This window comes from Schistocerca serialis, chromosome 2, assembly GCF_023864345.2.
Source record: "Schistocerca serialis cubense isolate TAMUIC-IGC-003099 chromosome 2, iqSchSeri2.2, whole genome shotgun sequence".
Taxonomy (NCBI): domain Eukaryota; kingdom Metazoa; phylum Arthropoda; class Insecta; order Orthoptera; family Acrididae; genus Schistocerca; species Schistocerca serialis.
This window is the reverse complement of record NC_064639.1, coordinates 683,093,781-683,117,602: the sequence shown is the minus strand read 5'-3', so window position 1 is coordinate 683,117,602 and position 23,822 is coordinate 683,093,781. Positions and strand designations below refer to the sequence as shown.

The 23,822-nt window shown below is 37.3% G+C and overlaps 1 protein-coding gene across 2 annotated transcripts in view; it reads right to left on the bottom strand.

Annotated features, from left to right (window-relative positions):
• The window catches only part of LOC126457806 (poly(A)-specific ribonuclease PARN-like), a 300,822-nt gene that overhangs the window by 246,807 nt on the left and 30,193 nt on the right, over positions 1-23,822 (bottom strand). For both annotated transcript variants that reach the window (XM_050094419.1, XM_050094420.1), the window contains exon 3: positions 16,324-16,466. In XM_050094419.1, coding sequence (XP_049950376.1) covers positions 16,324-16,466 — 143 coding nt within the window. The remainder of the gene's footprint in view (positions 1-16,323; positions 16,467-23,822) is intronic.

Below are 23,822 nucleotides of genomic sequence, written 5' to 3'. Positions count from 1 at the left end.
CTGAGGGACTGCGTCAGCTTTCAGACAACACTACTTACAAAGTTTGCCAAGGTAATCCCATTCCTGATGTCCAGGCGGAGCTTCAAGGAATCCTCAGAACCTTAAGCGCCCTACAAAACCTTTCACCTGACTCCATCAACCTCCTGACCCCACCAACACCCCGCACCCCTACCTTCTACCTTCTTCCTAAAATTCACAAACCCAATCATCCCGGCCGTCCCATTGTAGCTGGTTACCAAGCCCCCACAGAACGCATCTCTGCCTACGTAGATCAACACCTTCAACCCATTACATGCAGTCTCCCATCCTTCATCAAAGACACCAACCACTTTCTCGAACGCCTGGAATCCCTACCCAGTCTGTTACCTCCGGAAACCATCCTTGTAACCATTGATGCCACTTCCTTATACACAAATATTCCGCATGTCCAGGGCCTCGCTGCGATGGAGCACTTCCTTTCACGCCGATCACCTGCCACCCTACATAAAACCTCTTTCCTCATTACCTTAGCCAGCTTCATCCTGACCCACAACTTCTTCACTTTTGAAGGCCAGACATACCAACAATTAAAGGGAAGAGCCATGGGTACCAGGATGGCCCCCTCGTACGCCAACTTATTCATGGGTCGTTTAGAGGAAGCCTTCTTGGTTACACAGGCCTGCCAACCTAAAGTTTGGTACAGATTTATTGATGACATTTTCATGATCTGGACTCACGGTGAAGAAGAACTCCAGAATTTCCTCTCCAACCTCAACTCCTTTGGTTCCATCAGATTCACCTGGTCCTACTCTAAATCCCATGCCACTTTCCTTGACGTTGACCTCCACCTGTCCAATGGCCAGCTTCACATGTCTGTCCACATTAAACCCACCAACAAGCAACAGTACCTCCATTATGACAGCTGCCACCCATTCCACATGAAACGGTCCCTTCCCTGCAGCCTAGGTCTTCGTGGCAAACGAATCTGCTCCAGTCTGGAATCCTTGAACCATTACACCAACAACCTGAAAACAGATTTCGCATCCAGTAACTACCCTCCCGACCTGGTACAGAAGCAAATAACCAGAGCCACTTCCTCATCTCCTCAAACCCAGAACCTCCCACAGAAGAACCCCAAAAGTGCCCCACTTGTGACAGGATACTTTCCGGGACTGGATCAGATTCTGAATGTGGCTCTCCAGCAGGGATACGACTTCCTCAAATCCTGCCCTGAAATGAGATCCATCCTTCATGAAATCCTCCCCACTCCACCTAGAGTGTCTTTCCGCCGTCCACCTAACCTTCGTAACCTCTTAGTTCATCCCTATGAAATCCCCAAACCACCTTCCCTACCCTCTGGCTCCTACCCTTGTAACCGCCCCCGGTGTAAAACCTGTCCCATGCACCCTCCCACCACCACCTACTCCAGTCCTGTAACCCGGAAGGTGTACACGATCAGAGGCAGAGCCACGTGTGAAAGCACCCACGTGATTTACCAACTGACCTGCCTACACTGTGAAGCCTTCTATGTGGGAATGACCAGCAACAAACTGTCCATTCGCATGAATGGACACAGGAAGACAGTGTTTGTTGGTAATGAGGATCACCCTGTGGCTAAACATGCCTTGGTGCACGGCCAGCAGATCTTGGCACAGTGTTACACCGTCCGGGTTATCTGGATACTTCCCACTAACACCAACTTGTCAGAACTCCGGAGATGGGAACTTGCCCTTCAGCATATCCTCTCTTCTCGCTATCCGCCAGGCCTCAATCTCCGCTAATTTCTAATTTCAATTTGCCGCCGCTCATACCTCACCTGTCTTTCAACAACATCTCTGCCTCTGTACTTCCGCTTCGGCTGACATCTCTGCCCAAACTCCTTGCCTTTACAAATGTCTGCTTGTGTCTGTGTATATGCGGATGGATATGTGTGTGTGTGCACGAGTGTATACCTGTCCTTTTTTCCCCCTAAGGTAAGTCTTTCTGCTCCCGGGATTGGAATGACTCCTTACCCTCTCCCTTAAAACCCACATCCTTTCGTCTTTCCCTCTCCTTCCCTCTTTCCTGACGAAGCAACCGTTTGTTGCGAAAGCTTGAATTTTGTGTGTATGTTTGTGTTTGTTTGTGTGTCTATCGACCTGCCAGGGCTTTTGTTTGGTAAGTCTCATCATCTTTCTTTTTAGATATATTTTTCCCACGTGGAATGTTTCCCTCTATTATATTCATACTGTGACTTAAGTGTTTCATATATATGTGTGTGTGTGTGTGTGTGTGTGTGTGTGTGTGTGTGTGTGTGTGTGTGTTAAACACAAAGACAGGTACCTGTTCAGATTCTCTCCACATAAGAAAATTTGCTATGATGCCTTCAAGTGCCATAAACGATCTGTTTCATCTGGATTGCGTGAAATTAGTTTAGAAAAGGCAAAGACCTTCAAAATGAGAAGCCTTAGCATTATTCTTGGGGAGAAAATGTGCCCAACCTGTATCAAACTTATTAACGAAAAATAAGCAAGTGACAACTCATCACCAGACTATATAAATGTCAGAAATGTGAAGGTGCAGACTCCTGAAAAATCTATGCTAATACTAGCTTAACTAGCTTAGGAGTATCTCCTCCAAAGCTGCATTCAGTTGCTCGGCATAGTCGGTATGCAGTGGCCAAACGAAAATTGGAATCAGCAGCTGGGGCTCTGAGAACTAAAGTTTCAAACTGAGCTGGCTGCTGATGCAAGCACTATCCCTGACAGTGATTTAATAGAACTGGAAGAAAAGGCAAAACATCATGATGAACTCATGGACAAAATCAAACAGAAATTTGAATATGCAAATAATTGTGAAAAAATTCAGTTACTTACTCTTGTGCTGCCAACTTGGTCTCGACAGAAAGCCAGTTCCAAATTTCAGGTTTCTGAATATTTGGTACGAAAAGCAAGAGCTCTTTTAATAGAGAAGTGTATTTTATCAATGGCTGAGCAGAAAAGAGGAAAGACGTTGCCGCATCATACAGTGCAAAAAGTTGAAGAGTTTTTATTTGGATGACGAAAACACAATAATAATGCCTGGGAAGAAAGACAATGTGAGCACCAGCAAAAATACCTATGAACAAAAGCACTTTGTTTTCAGTAATTTAACTGAACTGTATTCTCTCTATAAAAAAAAGTACCCTGACGACGAAATAGGATTCTCAAAATTTGCTTCTCTTCGATCAAAACTGTGTATTCTTGCAGGTACATCAGGAACACATACCATATGTGTGTGCATTTGCCACCAAAATGTTAAACTGATTCTAATTTCCACTTCTAGTAAAGAAACATACCAAGATCTAATTAAAATAATAACGTGATATAAATAACTGTGCCTGTATGCTTCGTCTCTGTGAAAAATGCCCCACCAGTTCATTGCTTCAAACCCACTTACAAACTGAAATAGAAGACTATGATCCTGATGAGATGGTTCAGTACAGTCAATGGGTATCAACTGAAAGAATGACTAAGCGTTCACATCACTTCTCTATCAGAATTCTTTGACATGCTAATTAAGAAGATTGAAAAACTTAATCCACACTCTTATTTCTCAATCACAATCTGATTATCTGAAAATGAAGAAGGAAACATTTGACGAAGGATCAGTGTTAATTTTAAAGGATTTCAGTGAAAATGTCAATTTTGTTGTTCAAGATGAAGTACAGGGGTACCACTGAAACAATGGGAGCTGCAATCTTCATACTGTCCATATATATTACAAAAAGGACAAACAGCTGCTTGCAAAAAGTATTTGTATTGTTTCTGATGGTCTAGAACATGATGTTGCCTTGGTGTACCAGACTCAGAAGACTGAATCAAATTTTTTAAAATGTGAATTTCCTGAAATTCATCTTGCGTATGTTGAATATTTCAAATTTCAGAAATATCTGCTACCATGAACAAGACTTCAACATGAAGTGCAGCTGGTCCTTTTTTGCTACCAGCTGTGCCAAATCTCCCTGTGATGGTATTGGTGGCACTGTTAATGGACTTGTCACAAAAACAAGTTTGCGAAGAGTTTATAAAGATCAAATAATTACAGCTTCACAGATATTTGATTTCTGTCATGAGAATCTGCAAGGCATTTCAATTCTCTTTGTTTCAAAAGATGAAATGGTACACGTCCGACATTATCTTTCTCAGAACTTCACAAGTGCAAAAACAATTCCTGGAACACGATCTGTGCATCATACCATACCAATACCACCAACCAAAAATGGAGCAAAAAGGCTGAGCTCTGATATGGATTTTAGTATCATGCACAATTTCTCAGACGCACTTCTGCCACTAGTGGCAGAATGCACTGTGCATCCCAACTGCTATGTTGCATGTGGATATGACTCTTCTTGGTATTTGAGAATTGTTGAGAAGGTGAATTGTGAAAGAGGAGATGTTACAGTGAGGCTCATGCATCCACATGGACCACCGCTGTCCTCCTATTAGCCTGACAATGATGTTTGTGATGTTTCTTTCTCTCATATTCTGTATGAAGTTGATTGATACCACGACAGCAACAGGCCGTACTTATTCTCTGAGCAAAAAAATTGGTGGAAAAAAAGTGGTTCTCATACTAAAAAATATTATCTAAGCATCAAAATGCCTTGTCACATGTGTAGTTCTGAATCAACCTGAATGCAGATTGCAGCACCAGCATTTTGAGCAGTATTGACAATATTAGCTTCTGACAAAATGCTTAAATATTACAAACAAAACGCTATGTATTTTTATACTAAGTTCATAATAAAGGGAAACATTCCACGTGGGAAAAAATATATCTAAAAACAAAGATGATGTGACTTACCAAACGAAAGCACTGGCACGTCGATAGACACACAAACAAACACAAACATACACACAAAATTCTAGCTTTCGCAACCAACGGTTGCCTCGTCAGGAAAGAGGGAAGGAGAGGGAAAGACGAAAGGATTTGGGTTTTAAGGGGAGAGGCAAAGAGTTTCTCTTTGCCTCTGTATATGTCTGCTTGTGTCTGTATATGTGTGGATGGATATGTGTGTGTGTGCGCGCAAGTGTATACCCGTCCTTTTTTCCCCCTAAGGTAAGTCTTTCCGCTCCCGGGATTGGAATGACTCCTTACCCTCTCCCTTAAAACCCAAATCCTTTCATCTTTCCCTCTCCTTCCCTCTTTCCTGACGAGGCAACCGTTGGTTGCGAAAGCTAGAATTTTGTGTGTATGTTTGTGTTTGTTTGTGTGTCTATTGACGTGCCAGCGCTTTCGTTTGGTAAGTCACATCATCTTTGTTTTTAGATATATTTATACTAAGTTCATATGTCATGTAATGTACAAGATGCCCTATATTTTACAATGTGTACTTTTGTTTCATATTTTGCAATTTTTGTTCAATCTAGATATTGTTATGTGTACTTATGTTTTTTTCCCCAGTGCCATTCATTTCTCAAAACTGATTTTGTGTGTGATGAAACTTTATTATTTGTAGATCACTTTAATTTTTTCAGTGTTTTCCAGAGGGGGCAATAGCCCAAAATATTTTTTTCTAATTTAACAATAAAATTAATTTATAAAAATTTAATTGGACAATTTCAACATGTTTACAGAAATTACATGTCTGGAAGGATATTCAGGGAAAAAACTGTCAGCATACCGTTTTTTGTTTAAAAACTGAAGCCAATTTTCAAATTTTTGCAGTTTGTTTTGAAGTAACACACTGCAACAAACTTTCAGCAATTGCTACCAACATAATGTATATAAAGCAATAAAATTTTGCAAAAGTTCATGATATTAGGTACAAAAACAGTACACAAAATCTCAGTTCACAACTAGATAATGGGTGTCACGGCCTGGATACTTGACATGGAATGACCCGAAGGGAAGACTGGTACAACTGACTCATGAAAGTATAGGTGGTCTTGGACCACACATAGTCAAAAAATATTTGTTGTCACGAGTAGGTGAAGTAGATCTTCTTTTATGATAAATGCACACAACTGATTCCCCTGGCTAAAGAGTATCTCCGGCAGTTTAAAAAAAGTCTGAAATAATCACTCAAAAATAATTCTAACACGTCCAATGACAAATATACATGTCAGAAAGAAAACAAACCGTTGGAAAAAACATGTCGCATTTCACAGACTTTACAAACCTTTATCAAAAAACACAAACAATAGAAAATAAAATACCACTATCTGAAGCTGAGCTCTGATCTTTGAACTGCACACTAGTTGCATTGCCGGTAACTGGTGTAGAGATGCTGATATAGAACTAATATCACTGTACGAAAGTACAGACTCCTACTTCCACAGGCAGACGATCATGCGTTTATATTAGAAAAAGGCAAACACTAAGAAATATCAGTTACTGAATTAACAAGACTTGATAACATCAAGAAATTTGTCATTTTGTGTCTGTATCAATCTCGCAGTGGTACTGTGGACACTTTCTTCAATAAAGTAACAGAAGTTCTAGCCAAAATCGCAAGTACAAATGTGAACCTAATTTTGTGTGGCGACATAAATTAAACTGGAATCCATATGATCCCGTTGTGTGCAGCAACTGTTGAATACAGGCAATGAAAAAAAGAACAGCAATCAATCACAAGATTCGTTGTTTTATTACAACAGATGTAAATTTCAACTATTACACAGGCATCTTCAGTGTATATAGCAACATCTCACATCAGTCCAAAGTATCACATAATAAAACAATATTGCTTAATGTAGGGCGTACAGGAATTTAACATGGACAATGTTCATGTTAGACTCTCGTATGCTCTACGCCAATTAGTATTGTTCACCACATGACACTTCGGACTAATTTTGTTATATGCACGGACGATAACCATGTGATAGTTGAAATATGTCTCACAATTTATTGCTTTTCTTTTCACCACTGTCTACAAACAGAAATAATAAAATGAAACTAGTAGCACCCTCATAAATATCCTTCAGGGTTTTGCATGTCCTTAAGTCTTTAGGCTTAGATGAAGTGCCAATGTGTGTGCTGAAATGATGCAAAGAGAGTATACAATCTCCTTTACCAAACATAATAAACGAACCCTTCACATCATGAAAATTTCCAGAATAATTAAAACAATCAAGAGTCGTACCTCTGCTAAAGAAAGACAATGTAGAAGGCATAGAAAATTACCACTGTATTTCCCTGCTGTCATCATTCTACTAATAACAACAACAATAACATAATAATGACAGACATATTAAGGAGTTCCTTGGACAAATACGACCTTTTCAGTGAATCACAGTTTGCATTCAAAAGTGATGGAAGTGCAGAATCAACCATAGTAGAATTCACAAAAGTGGAACTCGATACTCTTGACAAAGTATAACATCCACTATATACATATATTTTTTATTACGAGTGGAATATGAATGTGTGGAAAATTATGCAACTCAATAATATTCAATCAATTATGTAATTATTTCTTAAAACGATGATAATTATGTAAAACAGAGACAATATTGGTCTCACATTCTTTGTTAATCTATGTCATTCTTTTCCTTTCTTTTGTACCCTTTTGTCGTCTTCTTCTAACATACATCGCCAACGCAAGACGCAAATCGATTTGAGGTCTGTTGAATGAAAAAATTTAATGTAAAATTATTGTACTTTGATGTTCATTTGCTGGTAAAAACAAATAGAGCCAAATGCGTTAAAACTATTTATGATTAATTATTGGAAAATCTCTTCCTTTTTTAATTATAATTTTGTATTAAAATTTTATCATAGCTGCAAGAAGCGCAGCTATTGTTAGTTGCAATTATACAGCAACTTCGTCTGTACTTCTGGTTGAAATATCAAGGGTTTGTGAACTAATTTGCAAAACAGTATTAATAATTTTTTTGGTGGAATCAATTTAAATGATTAATTATTTATTGAGCAAAGGAAAATCTTAATTAAAAAAGAAATCCTCTATCTTTTGTTGGCCGCCATCTCAACTTTTATCTCAGCGGCAAATTACTTGAAACTGCAAACAATATTCCGATGTGTAAGAAATAAATGTACACTGGTGGTACTGAACTCCATTTATAAAAGAAAAAATTAATTGAATCAGACAGCATTTTCTAAGAACAGTGCTGATGGTATTTATTGTTGAACAAGATTTCATTGCTGATGTATGAGGCCAAAATTAAACTACGCACGAATCACTGAGAAAAATATTTCTGGTAGCATACGCCAGTGTTGTGTGCGGGTGGTATTCTGTGGTTCCTTTTCATGATCAATTTGCCAAGAATAATTAAATCCATCGAAGACAAAAATTATAAAAGCTCTGATGTCGATCTGTAATTTTAGTGATATGAAAACAACTTACAGTCAACATTATTACACTACGTCAGGTGGAATTCTTGTGCAATTTGAACAAAATAATTATCTGGGAGAAGTTGTAGAATGAATTATGCATTATACATGTGTATAATATTGTCAGTACCATTTACAAAATCAAATCAATGCAACTGCTAAATAACAGAGTGGATTCAAACCGCAGAATACCATAGAGTATCATATCGTCCATATTCATTGCATTTGTCCATGTTGATGATACGCACAACTGCCACAAATGGTATGTGTCACAGGCAAACTTTTTAGATATTTCTACGGCTTTTGATACTGTTGACCATAAGATTCTTCTAAATAAGCCAGGAACATTAAGAATAAAAGGTGTAGCTAGTAACTGGTTCCAATCATACCTGGCAGATAGGGTATGAAGAGTAGAGATAACACGTACCTCAAATATCTAGTACAACAAAAACACTTAGCAGAATCAAAACACATTAATACAGTGAAATGCCTATTTTTTAAGTTTTTATATGGTCTAGACTCTAAAAACGCAAAATTGAGGAAAATGCAGAATAGAAGAAAATGTTAAAACCCCCAAAATGTGAGCAAAAACGCACACAATTGACATAATATATGATTAAAAATCACAATCCCCTACAATACTTCGTATAAAGCGAAGGAAATTAAATGTACAATACAATGTTTGTGCAACAATTTGTGGTAATGAATTTCATCAGTTCTTTAAAAATCACAGATTAGCAGAAAGTAAGGAACTCATCAAAAATTAAAACTGTTGTCTGGGTACAAGGTAATCGAGCTGTTTTTTTGACATGCCACGACCACAAATTATACGTTAAAAACAAGCATTTTTGAGAGATCATCCTTTGTGCTCCCCAGAAAAAATCAAAAATTGATGAACATGTAAAATTAAATCATAAACATCACAGCACCTAAGACGTTAAACCATAAGCATAAATGTGGGCATGTGCTTAATGACATACTTAGTCACAATCGCTGTTATCGTTTAATGTGTTTCTTATGAGCCACACTTTGAATGCTCACCACTGTTAAAGTGTTATTTTAAGCTTGATGAAAGAAACAGAGATGAGAAAAAGAGAGATTGCTTCCCCAACTGATGTTACAAGCTTATTAGAAGTTGGCTCAGTGGATTTCTGTACACTGTGTAAAATGAAATTTGAAAGAAAGCTCAAGTGCCACAGGTGCTTCATTGCCCTTTATCATTGCTGCCAATCTTTATGATGTAAAGTGTGTGGTGTGTGTGGTGCAAAGTATACACGTGAGTAGTCTATGCAGTTGATGCAACTGTATCATGTCAGATTTTAACAAAAGGCTTTAAAGCATGCTACTGCAAAACCCCTGTTCTATTTCCATGTGACACCTCTGTCACGGCACATCATCTGCATGAAAAGTATATTTTCAGCATTTCACAAAATGCTTTACCCTATATGGACTTCTGTTGCTGAAAGGCCACTCGCCCTCTCCACACATCCAGTAGGCAAACTCATTTTACAAGTGTTAGTGTGGTGTGGTGTGGTGTGGTGGCTGCACTGGCTATTGGGTGACTTAACAAGTTGCCAGCCAATAAGAGTTCAATAGCCGGAAATGTGGAATGTTTCCTTGATTATGACCAAGTATATTCTTTGAGACTCAGGTGTTTGATACTGTTGCTGAATACAGTACATGGAAATACACACAAAAAGATGAGACTGAGTTATCAGTGGCACAAGAAAAGGTCATGGTTGGGCCACTTCGTCACGTATTGGCTTGGCCCGGAGCACTTCGCGTCGACTGCCTTATTTTTCCATTACAATTGCAACGGAGCAGTAGTCGTATCATAATTGCACAGTGAAGCATTGGCAACACTGATTGTGGATTACGTCAGCATTTCCTCTCAACAACACCCCTCTCCACAATGGCCTAAAATATTCCCTTAGCTCCGCCACCACCGGTGGTGCAAACCATCTGTCTTTTGTGCTAATTATAACTTGTTCAGTCACATCAAACATCAACAGGAAGAAAACAGGACAAAGTCAAGTAAGACGTCAAGTAAGAACTTAGAACTGAAGTAAACCTAACTAGGAAACAATGTAAAATTGGGGAATTTTTAATACTGATCTTATGGGTTTTTCACAGAGGCTGCGAATTTATGGAGTAGAATCACGAAAAACATAAAATCAGAGAATGTGCAATCAAAGTTCCACTGCATGGGGTTCCTCAGCATAGAATTTCATGACCAACACTGTTCCCAATATAGACCAATGACTTTGCCACTAGCGTAAATCGCAGGGAAAAAACTTCTACTTAGAACTCCTTGCAGAAAAAGCAAATGGAGCCCTCGAGGAAGTTCACAAGTAGTCAGTTGCAATAAAGTTACATTCAGCACAATGAAAAGAAATGCCACACATTTCAGTTTGCAGAGGGGAAATGGCAATATTACATTAAATGTTGATGGCATCTCTATGGACCATGTAACAAATGTAAAACTTTTAGTAATGAATATTGATTTTCAATTGAAGTGGTTTGAACACACAACGACACATGCCAACAGAATGTCATTAGTATGTTACATCCCTTTGAGTCCTGTAATCAGTGAACAAAGCCAGTGTCTTTTAGTTTCATACTATTCATATGTACAATCAATTTCTAGCAATGGCATTCTTTTCTGGGGATCAAATAGACAAAACATGAACTCAACTGCCACACTGCAAAAAAAGAGCCACAAGAATAATAACCAAAAATGCTAATCGAGCTCACTGTAAAGATCTGTTCAAACCACTGGGAATTTTAAATGCAACATGTGAATACATTTACCAAACAGTTGTACACATCCAAAATAACATTCGTAATTACTGCACGAACAGCTCTGCCCATGACCATGGAACAAGATTTCAACTGAACTTACATTTACCAAGAAGAATAAACATAAAACATAAAACACAAAACACCATTTTCCTCCAAGTGATAAAACTGTACCAACAAAGGAAGTTAAAAAAACCTGCTAAACCAAACTTATTAAAAAAAACACACACACAGAGTAGGGGCAAAAAAGGTAACACTAATAATAATAATATAACACACCTAACATTCCACATAGCACTTTCACATCATATTTTTTCCCTTCTTTTTTTTTTCCTTTTCTAAAACATCATACTTCCAAAGCTATGCAATGTAGAACACCTTATCTTCTTTAGGGGCTAAGCATTTCACTCTTTACAGAGTGAAGCTGACTCATTTTTTAAGGCTAGCAAAGGGAAGTTGTGGTGCACAAAATGGTCGTAATATCACCTGATAGTGAGTATAGTGTTATAAAACAATGTGTGTACAGTTTGTGTCATGTGGGCAGTGACTGGGAGTGAGAAATGAAAGAATAATGTACCATTAGCCTTCTATCATTATTTAATAACTTATTTGCAAAAAAAATGGTTCAAATGGCTCTGAGCACTATGGGACTTAACTTCTAAGGTCATCAGTCCCCTAGAACTTAAAAGTACTTAACCCTAACTAACTTAAGGACATCACACACATCCATGCCCGAGGCAGGATTCGAACCTGCGACCGTAGCGGTCGCGTGGTTCCAGACTGTAGCGCCTAGAGTCGCTCGGCCACCCCAACCGGCACTTATTTGCAAAACACCATATAGAAGAGATTCTAGTAACAGATGGGCACAACAAAAAGACAGCCACACAAAGCTAAGAGAGTGTGGTCGTGTGTGTGAGTTACATTTGCGTGAGTGTGTGTGTGTGTGTGTGTGTGTGTGTGTGTGTGTGTGTGTGTGTGTGTGTGTGTTTTGTCTAATTTTGATGAAGGCCTGTTTGGCCGAAAGCTTTGTAGAACAGTATGTTCTTCATGCCTATCTGCAACAGAATTTCCTGTCCTTTTCATAATATTGTCATTATTCCATCCTGGATGTTCCTCTGTTTTATTTGTAAAACAGTATTGTACACAAGAGGTAAACCAAATGAGGTAGCCCTGATTGAAACAGAGTGGCCTTGTAGTATTTGGGAGGGTGGAGACTCCAACCTCTAGCCAGTGATCCAAATTGAAATTTTCTGTGGTTTCCCTAAATTATTCACGCAAATGCCAGGATGGTTCTGACTATATGGCCACAGCTGTCCCATTCTTGTCATCCTAGATCTGTAAGTCTGTAAATATTGGTATGTAAATAAAGCTGCCTTTTCCTGCTGCCACTCAATTTATTTATCCCAGATGCGTTTCGCCTTTTTCTTGTTCTAAGGCATCATCAGTGGGATCTATAACGATACAGTTTTGTTAGTTTTAGATTATTAAACAGTTCACATCATGATTTTTTATGTAAAAAAGTAATTACTTACAATTTGCTGATCTTCGTTTCCTCTCATCTGGTCTGGAGGTCGCACTACCACTTTATTACTGAAAATGAAATGATCGTATGGCATTGCTGGCCAGGAGGCCCCATGCGGGGAAGTTCGGCCGCCGCATTGCAAGTCCTTCTTTTTTTTTGGTTGACGCCACTTTGGCGACTTGCGAGTCAATGATGATGAAATGATGATGATGAACACACAACACCCAGTCATCACGAGGCAGGGAAAATCCCTGACCCCGCCGGGAATCGAACCCAGGACCCCGTGCGCGGGAAGCAAGAATGCTACCGCAAGACCACGGGCTGCGGACACTTTATTACTGACATATAAACACAACTTTGCGTTCTGACCTTCTTCACACAGTTCATCATGGTTCTCCTTCTTTTTGTAATGTACTGTTGTTCTTTTGCCACTCGATACAACTATTTCATTGCACACAGCTTTTCACAATGTAAATATTGCTACTCCATTACGTGTTTCCTCCTCTTTGGCATTTTTACCTACTTGCTGCCAACCTAACAAAGTATTTGTTCAAGGCTAACTTCTGTTCATGATGTTTATACCTTGTGTGTGTATGAGAGAAAGAGAGAGAGAGAGCTGAAGAGAGTCTTTTTTTTTGGGGGGGGGGGGGGGGGGGGGGGGGGGTTAGGTTGGTGGTTTTAATTGTGTGGCATTGTACTAACTGGTGACAGCTGATTTGACTTTTCATTTAAATATTCTGCGGAGGGGTTCATGGATTATTTTATCTTTTAGTGTAAATAATGAATTGATTGGCATGTGTACTTGATCATTCAACAGGGTTTTCCTGTATGTAGTAATTTTGTTGCAGGGTTAGGAGGTGTTTTTTATTGTTGATTCTAATTATTTTCATGTCATCTTCTCTAGTGGTTGGTTTGTGGTCATGTTCTCTTAGGTGTTCTGCAAATGTTGAGTGGTTTGTCCCATCTTTCCAGGCTCTCATGTGTTCTTTGTATCTGACATCAAATGTTCTACCTGTTATGTATCTGCCTTCACAAGTGTTACACTGTAGTTGATATATACCTGCTTTCTGGTATATGTCTCTGTTTTTTGTCAGTTTTGGGGTGTATTTTTGTATAGAATTGTCTGTTGTGTATGCTATGTTTATTTTCTGTCTTTTGAAAATGTTGGTGATTTTATGGGTGAGTTTGTGTTTGTTTGTCACTGTGTACCACCCTGTGTTTTCTTTCATCCGTATCTGATTATCCTGTTTAGTTGTTATGGGACTGCATGTTTGTGTTTGGTTCTGTTGTGTTGTTGTCTGTGGTTTGGAGCTTTCTGATCTTATTTTACTTTTAATTTTGTTGTTTAGCTTTGTGACTATGTTATTATTATAACCATTATTTTGTGCTATCTGCATTACGTCCGGTTCTTTTTGGTAGCTTTCTTTGGTGGGTGGCACTTTGTTGAGTCTATGGAGCATGTGTTGAGGTGCTGCTTGCTTTTGTGAGTGTGTCCATTGCTGTGGCTTTGCAGTAAATTTCACACATATGCTTACTGTTTTGTTTTTTGATTGTTATATCCAGAAAGCTAATTTGGTTGTTCTGTTCTTTCAATTGTGAATTTTATATTTTTAGGTATCTTGTTGATGCCATTATGTAGTTTTTCAATTTTTGTTTGTGGTTCATCTATTAAGCAAAGGATGTCACCCATATACCTGAACCAATATAACATGTTGTATTCTTTTGCTACTGTTATTGTGAAAATGATATGTTGAACGTGGTTTACAAAAATATTTGCTAAGGCTCCTGAAACTGGGGACCCCATTGATAATCCATCTTCTTGTAAATAAAATTCATTATTGAATTGGAAGTAATTTTGTTCTGTTATGAGATTTATTAATGTGCATATTTCCTTAATCTGTTCATCGGGGAGTTGACTAAGTTTTCTGGTACTTATCTATGATTTCTATTGTTTCTGTTACTGGCATGTTGGAATATATGCTTCCTATACCAAATGAGAGGAGTGTTGCTGTGTCTGGGATTTTTATGTCTTTTATTTGTTGTATTAGCTGTGTAGTGTTTTTAATGGTTCTGTCTTCTTGTACTTCGAAATTTTCTGGCAGTAATTTTAACATGTATCCTGCAAGCTTCTAAGTGGGGGATTTTCTGAAATCCAATATTGGCCCCACAGGAAGATTCGGTTTGTGGACTTTTTGTTGGCTTCAGAGGACAGGTGCAGTGGGATTGATCTGTATCAACTTCCTTTTCTGTGTGTCATCCAGTATGATGTCAATATTTTTCAGAGTGTTTTTTACTTTTGTCTGGAATCTGTCAGCTGGGTCTGATTTTAGTTTTGTAATGTTATTTTGTGAGATGAATTCTTGTGTTTTTTCTATGTATTGTTCTTTGTTTATCAATACTACTGTGTTCCTCTTGTGTGCTTTAGAAATGGTGACATTATCATTTTGAAGTTTTCTCCTAAGTTTTCTGAGTGTTGTAGATTGTGTGTTCTTGTTGTTTTGCACTGCTATGTTTTTATACTGGTTATCATATTCTGGATTTGATGCCACAATTGAAGAACACATGAGAGCCTGGAAATATGAAACAAACCACTTGACATTAGCAGAACACCTCAAACCAACCACTACAGAAGATGACACGAAAATAATTAGAATCAACAATAAAAAACACCACCTGACTCTGCAACAAAATTACTACATACAGAAAACCAAAGCAGAAACGAAAATCCTGTTGAATGATCAAGTACACATGACAATCAATTCATTATTTACACTAACAGATAAAATAATAGAATAACGCTCCCAAAGAGGAATAATATAATAATACTATCCAATATAATAATAATACCACCCAACATCTTTACACTAACTTATCCATGAAGCCCTCCACAGAATAATGAAATGAAAAGTCAAATCAGGTGTTACCAAAGCTTTCAATCACTCGCTAACAGCTATTACTACAATATAAAATTCAAACCACCAACCTCTCTCTCTCTCTCTCTCTCTCTCATACACACACAAGGTATAAACATCATGAATAAAAGTTAGTCTTGAACATAATATACTTCATTAGGTTTGCAACAAGTAGGTAAATGTTCCAAAGAGGATGAAATAAATAATGGAGTTGCCAATATTTACATTGTGAAAAGCAGTGTGCAACAAAATAGTTATATTGAGTGGCAAAAGAACAACAGTACATCACAAAAAGAAACATGGTGAACAGTGTGAAGAAGGTTAGAATGCAAAGTTGTGCTTATATGTCAGTAATAAAGTGGTAGGGCGACCTCCAGACCAGATGAGAGGAAATCAGCAAATTGCAATTACTTTTTTACATAAAAAATCACAGCGTGAACTGTTTAATAATCTGAAACTAACAAAACTTTATAGGTATAGATCCCACCAACGATGCCTTAAAACAAGAAAAAGGCGAAACACATCTGGGATAAATAAATTAAGTGGCAGCAGGAAAAGGCGGTTTTATTTACAAAACAAGTATTTCTATGCTTCCTACAGAGGATAGCCGTGCAAACAAACTTGTTAAGCCTGTAAATGTCTGCTTAAGTGACTTACTTTTTTTTTTGTTGTTCATAAATTTTAACACCACAACATGTCCAATATCCTTGAAAATGAGATCTATGGATAAATAAAATTACTACTACTACATATCAATATACCAGTCATACAAATAGTAGAACAAAAGTATTTTCTCACCATCTCTGTAAAGCTTGTTGAAATCAAAGCCATTTTCAACAAGGAAGTGAATACTTGATACTTGACTTTTAAAACATTTTTCTGTGCCTCGCTGGTCAGGTGGCTTTGGAAAGACGTAGAAATTGTATGCCTTGTGAGTGAATCTGCAAAGAAACAAATTCTAATTATCAAAAATCTAACAGAAGACAGATAACAAAACCCAAGAATTACAATGAAAATGATTAAGATGGACTTAGTTATTTGTCTAAAAATTACATGAAACATTAATAGTTATGGTAATGTCTTCAAAAAATCTGAATAACCTGATGAAATACTTGCAGAATTCGGCATACATCCACAAAATAAAATTTAAAAAATCATAAACACCACCACTTGTAACAAAAATATTGTGAAAAGTATGGACTGCTACTCACCATATAGTGGAGATGCTGAATCGCTGTGAGACAGACTGACCATGGCAGCTAGAGACTGTGTGTGTGTGTGTGTGTGTGTGTGTGTGTGTGTGTGTGTGTGTGTTTTTGGATTGTCTAATTCCGATGATGGTCTTCTCGGCCGAAAGTTTATTTGTTTGCCTGTCTTTTGTCGTACCTACCTGCGACTCAGCATCTCCATTATATAGCGAGTAGCAGTTTATACTTTTCATAATATTGTGATTATTCCATCCTGGATTTTCCATTGTTTGAACACTTGTCATGAAGTTTTCCAAAGCTGTGAATACATCTGCACTAAAGTCATGCTGCACATACCCAAAAGTAGCCAGTGTAGTAAATTAATCAACAAGGGAAGTGGGTTCCCCCGTGTCACTGGATATTCATGGGCCATTGAGTAGCATATTGTAATTTAAGACTGTGTGCCAATTTCTATTCCTCCAATTACAGTGCCATCTGTGGCAAAATTGAAAAAGAGCTTCAGACAAAACATAAGCAGATTTTGCCATAGAATCATTTTCTGCAATTAAAAAAAAAGGGGGAGGGTTCCACTGAGGATTTCAATGTTGCGCCCCCCCCCCCCCCCACCGCCACCACTCATGCACAGGTTTGTGTAGCAGGTTTAGTGTGGTATCATTGGATATCCCCACATGAGAAAATAAATTATAATTCCAAATTTTTTTTGGTCCGATGTGTAGTTTTCTTTCAATGTCTTCAGTTAAGATGAAAACACACCCACACACCTTACATATGGGTCATTCCATGCCAAACTGAGCCTGAGGCTTATTTTTTGAAAAAATGTCAAATTTAACAAAGTTTTAGTTTTTCGAATCTACAAAAGTTGAATTTTACTGTCCTGAAAAATTACAAAAATTACATAATTAACTGAGGAGATATAGTTAAACAAAGTTGGCGATTCTACAGATGAGGATGGAAAACAAAAGGTTTGCTTTTTGTGTAGGCAGCTGTTTAAATTTGGGTTGCAGCGATTGTTGATGTTTTAACTGTTAAATTTCAAGAGCAGAATCTTATCTTTCTGACAAACTTCAGTTTTTAAAGAAAGGTAAGTTATTAAGTATGCAGCTAATACACAAAAGTTACTATGTATTTAGTGTCCCACCTGTGACAAAAAACATGAAAAAGTTTACCTTCTAACTCATCAATTATAGTAATTCTATATATTTTAGGTTAGAAGTAAGAAAAACAAATAAAAACATCCAATGAACCATAAGGCACCTTCTAAGTTGTAAATGATTATTTATAAATGTTATAAGAAATTGTGTCCCACCCGTGACAGTTTTTTGGATGTTACTCAAACCTAAACCATTTAACACGTCTTGTTATTGTTAAGTTAAATTGGTTGATATAACAAGTGCTTTGATGGTTTACACTAAATAAAAACTTACTGTTTATTCAGAAAATGGGGAAAACAACATCAGCAGAGCGTATGAGAAAACTTCGAGAAAAACTGAAGAAAGATACCAGCAAGTACAATGTCCAAAAAGAAAAAGAAAGAGAGTGGGATAAAAGAAGAAGGGAAAACACGAAGATGAAGGTATCCTCCAGTGAAAAATCTTTATTGGAATATTGAAAGAAGGAAGCTGAAAGAAAAAGGAAGTACAGACTTAAACTAAAATCCGTATTAATTGAAGATCAGTCTGAGACCTGTATTTCCCAGTTAGGATCATATAAATGTCCTCAGTCCCTTGGCAAAGCTGTTTCTCGGGTAAAGAAGGTGCTTCCTTCAAGCCCCTCAAAAAAATTAGCAGTAATAAAAACTGCTTGTAAGTAAAAGCTTACCTAAAAAGGTAGTAAAGCAGATTTTCCCAGTAGTGAAGAAAACATCTCGTAAACTTACAGGTGATAATCTGCTTAAAATACAAATTTTTTTCACAAATTATGAAATCAGCAGGCAGACACCTGGTATAAAGGATGTAAAGTCTATTGTAGACCATGAAACTGGGGAAAGAGTTAGCTTGCAGAAACGTCACATTAATATGACAGTTAAGGAAGCATTTTTTCTTTTTAAGCAAGACAATCCAGGTATTGCTATCAAGATCTTAAAATTCTATGAGTTGCGGCCTAAAAATGTTGTTCTAACATCTCAAATGCCTCACAATGTATGTGTGTGCAGATATCATGCTAACTTCAACTTCATCATTGAAGCCATCCACAAAGAAATAGCTAGTTTCCCTGCTACTCACACTCACCTTATGAATCTTGTTTGCTGTGATGTAGAAAGTGAAATACGCATGACAAGTCAATGCAAGAAATTCATCATGAATTTACACACATTAATAGATGGAAAGTTTGATTTGTGTGACATAATATCTTGGAGAAAATGGACCGAACATGAGTGTCACCCTAAACAGACTACTACCAGAGGAACACTTTGTGAAGCTCTCTCTGAACTTCAGTCTCAACTAAAAACATTCAACGAGCACTTCTTTGACAAAAGGATGCAATCTGGAGCTTTCAAGACTGTGAAAGCATCAGTTAGTGATGATGAAGTGATATCGCAAATAGATTTTGCAGAAAACTATGTAGCACTGGCACAAGATGAGATACAAAGTGCCCACTGGAGTCATACACAGATTACAGTGGTCACTATTTGTGTTTGGATGAAAACAGGGCTACACTCATTTGCAATTGTGAGCGATGAACTGTGCCACGACGAGTACTCAGTTTATGCATGCTTGAAGAGTATAATAAGTAAGCTGAAACAAGAGCTTCCCAATTTGACCTCGATACGAATTTTTTTCTGATGGTTGCGCAGGTCAATTTAAGAACAAATTCACCATTTCTAACCTCTGCTACATGATGCAAGACTTTGAAGTGTCTGGAGGATGGCTTTTCTTTGCAACATCACATGGGAAAGGTGCAATGGATGGCATTGGAGCTGTAACAAAAAGGGCTATTTGGATTAAAGTTAAGCAAAGAAAAGTCATCATCAGCAATGCACAGGAATTTTTAGACTGTGCCAAATCATCTGTTTCTGGAATAAACTTTCTTCTTCTGACAAAAGATCATATTGATGAAAACAGAGACCTTCTGGATAGCCGCTGGAAAGCTGTTAAAAAAATAAAAGATATTCTCAGCAAGCATTACTTCAACGGTTACAATATCAGTAACCTAGTATGTGGTAGAACTTTCCTAAAATCAGATTTAGAGAAAGTGGAGATTTTCCCACTTTCACCCAACATATATTCACTAATCTACACAGATTCTGAGATGACTGATGAGGAATCATATCCTGATGTCCTGTTGACACCCAATTCCCAAGAAGTTACAGGTTCAGAACCATCTGTGGAACAAATCATGCCAGGAACATTTATTTTAGTTGAGTTCCAAATCCACTACATACAGATATGCTGCAATTGCAGAGAGAAGTGTAGAAGACAATGGGGAAATACAGATTATGTGTATGCGATCTGTTGGGGACTCAGCAAAGGTATTTAAAGCTGATGAGCAGGATGTATCCTACATAGAGTTTAAAGAAGTTCTTGTTATTCTCCCGAATCCAAATGTCAAACATGTTAGGGACACCTTATATTATGAGTTTCCTGGCAATTTAGACATTTTCGAAAGTGGGTGAGAGGTCAAGTGTATTTTTTCAAAGTGGTACATTCTTCAAGTGAAATAATTAAGTACTCAGAACTGTAAACTAATACTATACCAAAATTTATATTATTTATAAGCAACAAAAATGTTCTACAAAGTTATTAAAACTTAAAGTGCCTTCTAAGTAAATGTTACCTACTGATTCATAGCTAACTTACATAATAAAATCAGTTTAAATAAAAAAAAAGATTGTACTTCACATGAGTCCCACCCGTGACAATTCCTTGTCCCACCCGTGACAGTCTTTGATTGCAATTATTGTAAGTAAGTATTACTAATCTAATATTTATTGATATTATGTCATGTAGAGAATTGTTTTATTAATGTGAATTCAATATTTTCAAAAGAAAATAAGTGCATACATCACAGAATTCTTCTAAATGTTGGTGGTTATTCAATGCTACGTCTATTTGCTGTCCCCCCCCCCCCCCCCCCCATGACAAAGATTTAAAGATGAATAACAGCTCAATTTGTAAACTTCTGACATTCAGATTTAAAGCGAAAGTAAAACAATTATTTGTAAGGCAACCAGTCAATTTTACTTTATTTCTATTTATACTTTATGTTATATCAGCATCTGACTGTTGAAAAACATAGTGCAACTGTTCCACCCGTGACAATGGAATCCCCCATATATCATTTTTAACAAAAGTCATATACACAAGAATGTGCTGTTTTGTTTTCCTCCTCGCAGTCGGTTTTAACAGAAAACAGGGAAGTTGTATTTATGGTTCATTGGCTTATGACTGGAATACTACTACGGAATCTGAATCATCTGAAATTTGTAATCCTACCAATTAACAGATTAAAAACTATGTGAAATACTGTCATTGAAGCTACTAGCTTCACAGATCCAGCAGCTGGGCATGTTGCTCTCTCACCACATATACCAATTATCAACTGATTTACCCATTCATTTTAATCAACTTCAATCCTCATTAAAGATTCCATTTGCAATACCAATAAACTATAGACTCAAAGTCAGGTAGAGGGGGAAAGGAGGAGACAGACAGAGAGAGGGGAAGGAGAAGATTAGGACATACATTCCACTCCCGTACCCTTTCAGCGGAGAGTAATGTATGTCAAACACCATCCTTCAAATTAATCCCACTGACCTTTAATATAATCCTAAATTATCTTTCTGCAGCCTCCACATCAGAATTTTCTTTATCAATCTCTGACAGCACTTCTGAAAGGGACTTCGTAAAGACCTCTGGAGTCTTGATATAGAGGCATTTCAGACTTTTTATTTAAAAAAAGGAGATAAGACACTAATTACAGGAATGGTCAGCAACTAGCGTGTCCACATAGGCTAACCATTACTTGAGAAGATTGGTTGTACAGGTGGGTGATTTCTCATGAAAAATAAGTCAAATATTATCAAGGATGGATTTGCAACTCTGCAAACTGGTGACCATGTGGGGTCTTAAACACAAGGAGAGCAAAGAACGAAACAAGCCTTCCAAAAGTAAAAAAATAATGTTAGTGTGAAGTAAAAACAAAAAGTAACTAAAATAAGAGCCACCTTCTCAAAAGTACATATTTTCCCACATCTCTGAAATCAAAGTCTGCCACCAGATAACATTAAATATTATGTTCCTCCACCACATGCTTTGCAACAGGTTTCAGCACTAACTGGCACACTGTCCGCAAGATGATCAAGAAGAAATCAAAACCTGTACCATTAGAGTTTAAAACAAAAAGAAAAAATGGAAAACATATAGCTTACACAGACTGACTAAGAGACACATATAGAACTATACAAGCAGTACAAAAATATAAGTACTGCAAAGAAGTCAGGAGATTAAAAGCAGAAAGAATCAGCCAACATATACGAGGTTCAGATGATGTTTCAAAGACTTGCTGGTCAATTGTAAATACAAGGTGTACAACTTTGCTTCCGCTGTTTGCCGATAGGTGGTGACAATGGTAAGTAGTGGTCGAAAGAAACAGATCACTGACGTCAGGCAGTTAGCTTGGACCTCGGTCAACATAACCTCATTCAAACATTAGTCGATTTGTGTCTGCATCATACAGTTTTTCTCGATTGAAAATGTCAGTTTATGAGCCTAATTCTCGTCATTTGCAGGAGGTATTACGGTTTTGTTTCAATATGAAGAAAACAGCGGCTGAGCCTCATCGAATGCTCTTAAGTATGTACGGTAAGGATGCTATTAGTGAAAGAACGTGTAGTGAGTGGTTTCAATGCTTCTAGAAAGGTGATTTTAACGTCGAAGACCGGCATGGTGGTGGAAGAGAGAATCTTTTCGAAGATGCAGAATTGGAGACATTGCTGAGTGAAGACTTGCATCAAACTCAAGAAGAATTGGCAAAATTAGTGGGAGTGACACAGCAAGCCATTTCAAAACGTCTCAAGGCTATTGGCATGATTCAGAAAGAAGGAACTTGGGTCCCGTGTGAGCTGAAACCAAGAGATGATTAGATTAGATTAGATTAGATTAGATTAATACTAGTTCCATGGATCATGAATACGATATTTCGTAATGATGTGGAACGAGTCAAATTTTCCAATACATGACATAATTAGGTTAATTTAACAACATACTTAAGTTAATATAACAACTTTATTTTTTTGTGTTATTTATTTTTATTTATTCTTTTTTTTTATTTTTTTAATATTTTTTTTCTTAATTTATATCTAAAAATTCCTCTATGGAGTAGAAGGAGTTGTCATTCAGAAATTCTTTTAATTTCTTCTTAAATACTTGTTGGTTATCTGTCAGACTTTTGATACTATTTGGTAAGTGACCAAAGACTTTAGTGCCAGTATAATTCACCCCTTTCTGTGCCAAAGTTAGATTTAATCTTGAATAGTGAAGATCGTCCTTTCTCCTAGTATTGTAGTTATGCACACTGCTATTACTTTTGAATTGGGTTTGGTTGTTAATAACAAATTTCATAAGAGAGTATATATACTGAGAAGCTACTGTGAATATCCCTAGATCCTTAAATAAATGTCTGCAGGATGATCTTGGGTGGACTCCAGCTATTATTCTGATTACACGCTTCTGTGCAATAAATACTTTATTCCTCAGTGATGAATTACCCCAAAATATGATGCCATATGAAAGCAATGAGTGAAAATAGGCGTAGTAAGCTAATTTACTAAGATGTTTATCACCAAAATTTGCAATGACCCTTATTGCATAAGTAGCTGAACTCAAACGTTTCAGCAGATCATCAATGTGTTTCTTCCAATTTAATCTCTCATCAATGGACATACCTAAAAATTTGGAATATTCTACCTTAGCTATATGCTTCTGATTAAGGTCTATATTTATTAGTGGCGTCATACCATTCACTGTACGGAACTGTATGTACTGTGTCTTATCAAAATTCAGTGAGAGTCCGTTTACAAGGAACCACTTAGTAATTTTCTGAAAGACAGTATTGACAATTTCATCAGTTAATTCTTGTTTCTCAGGTGTG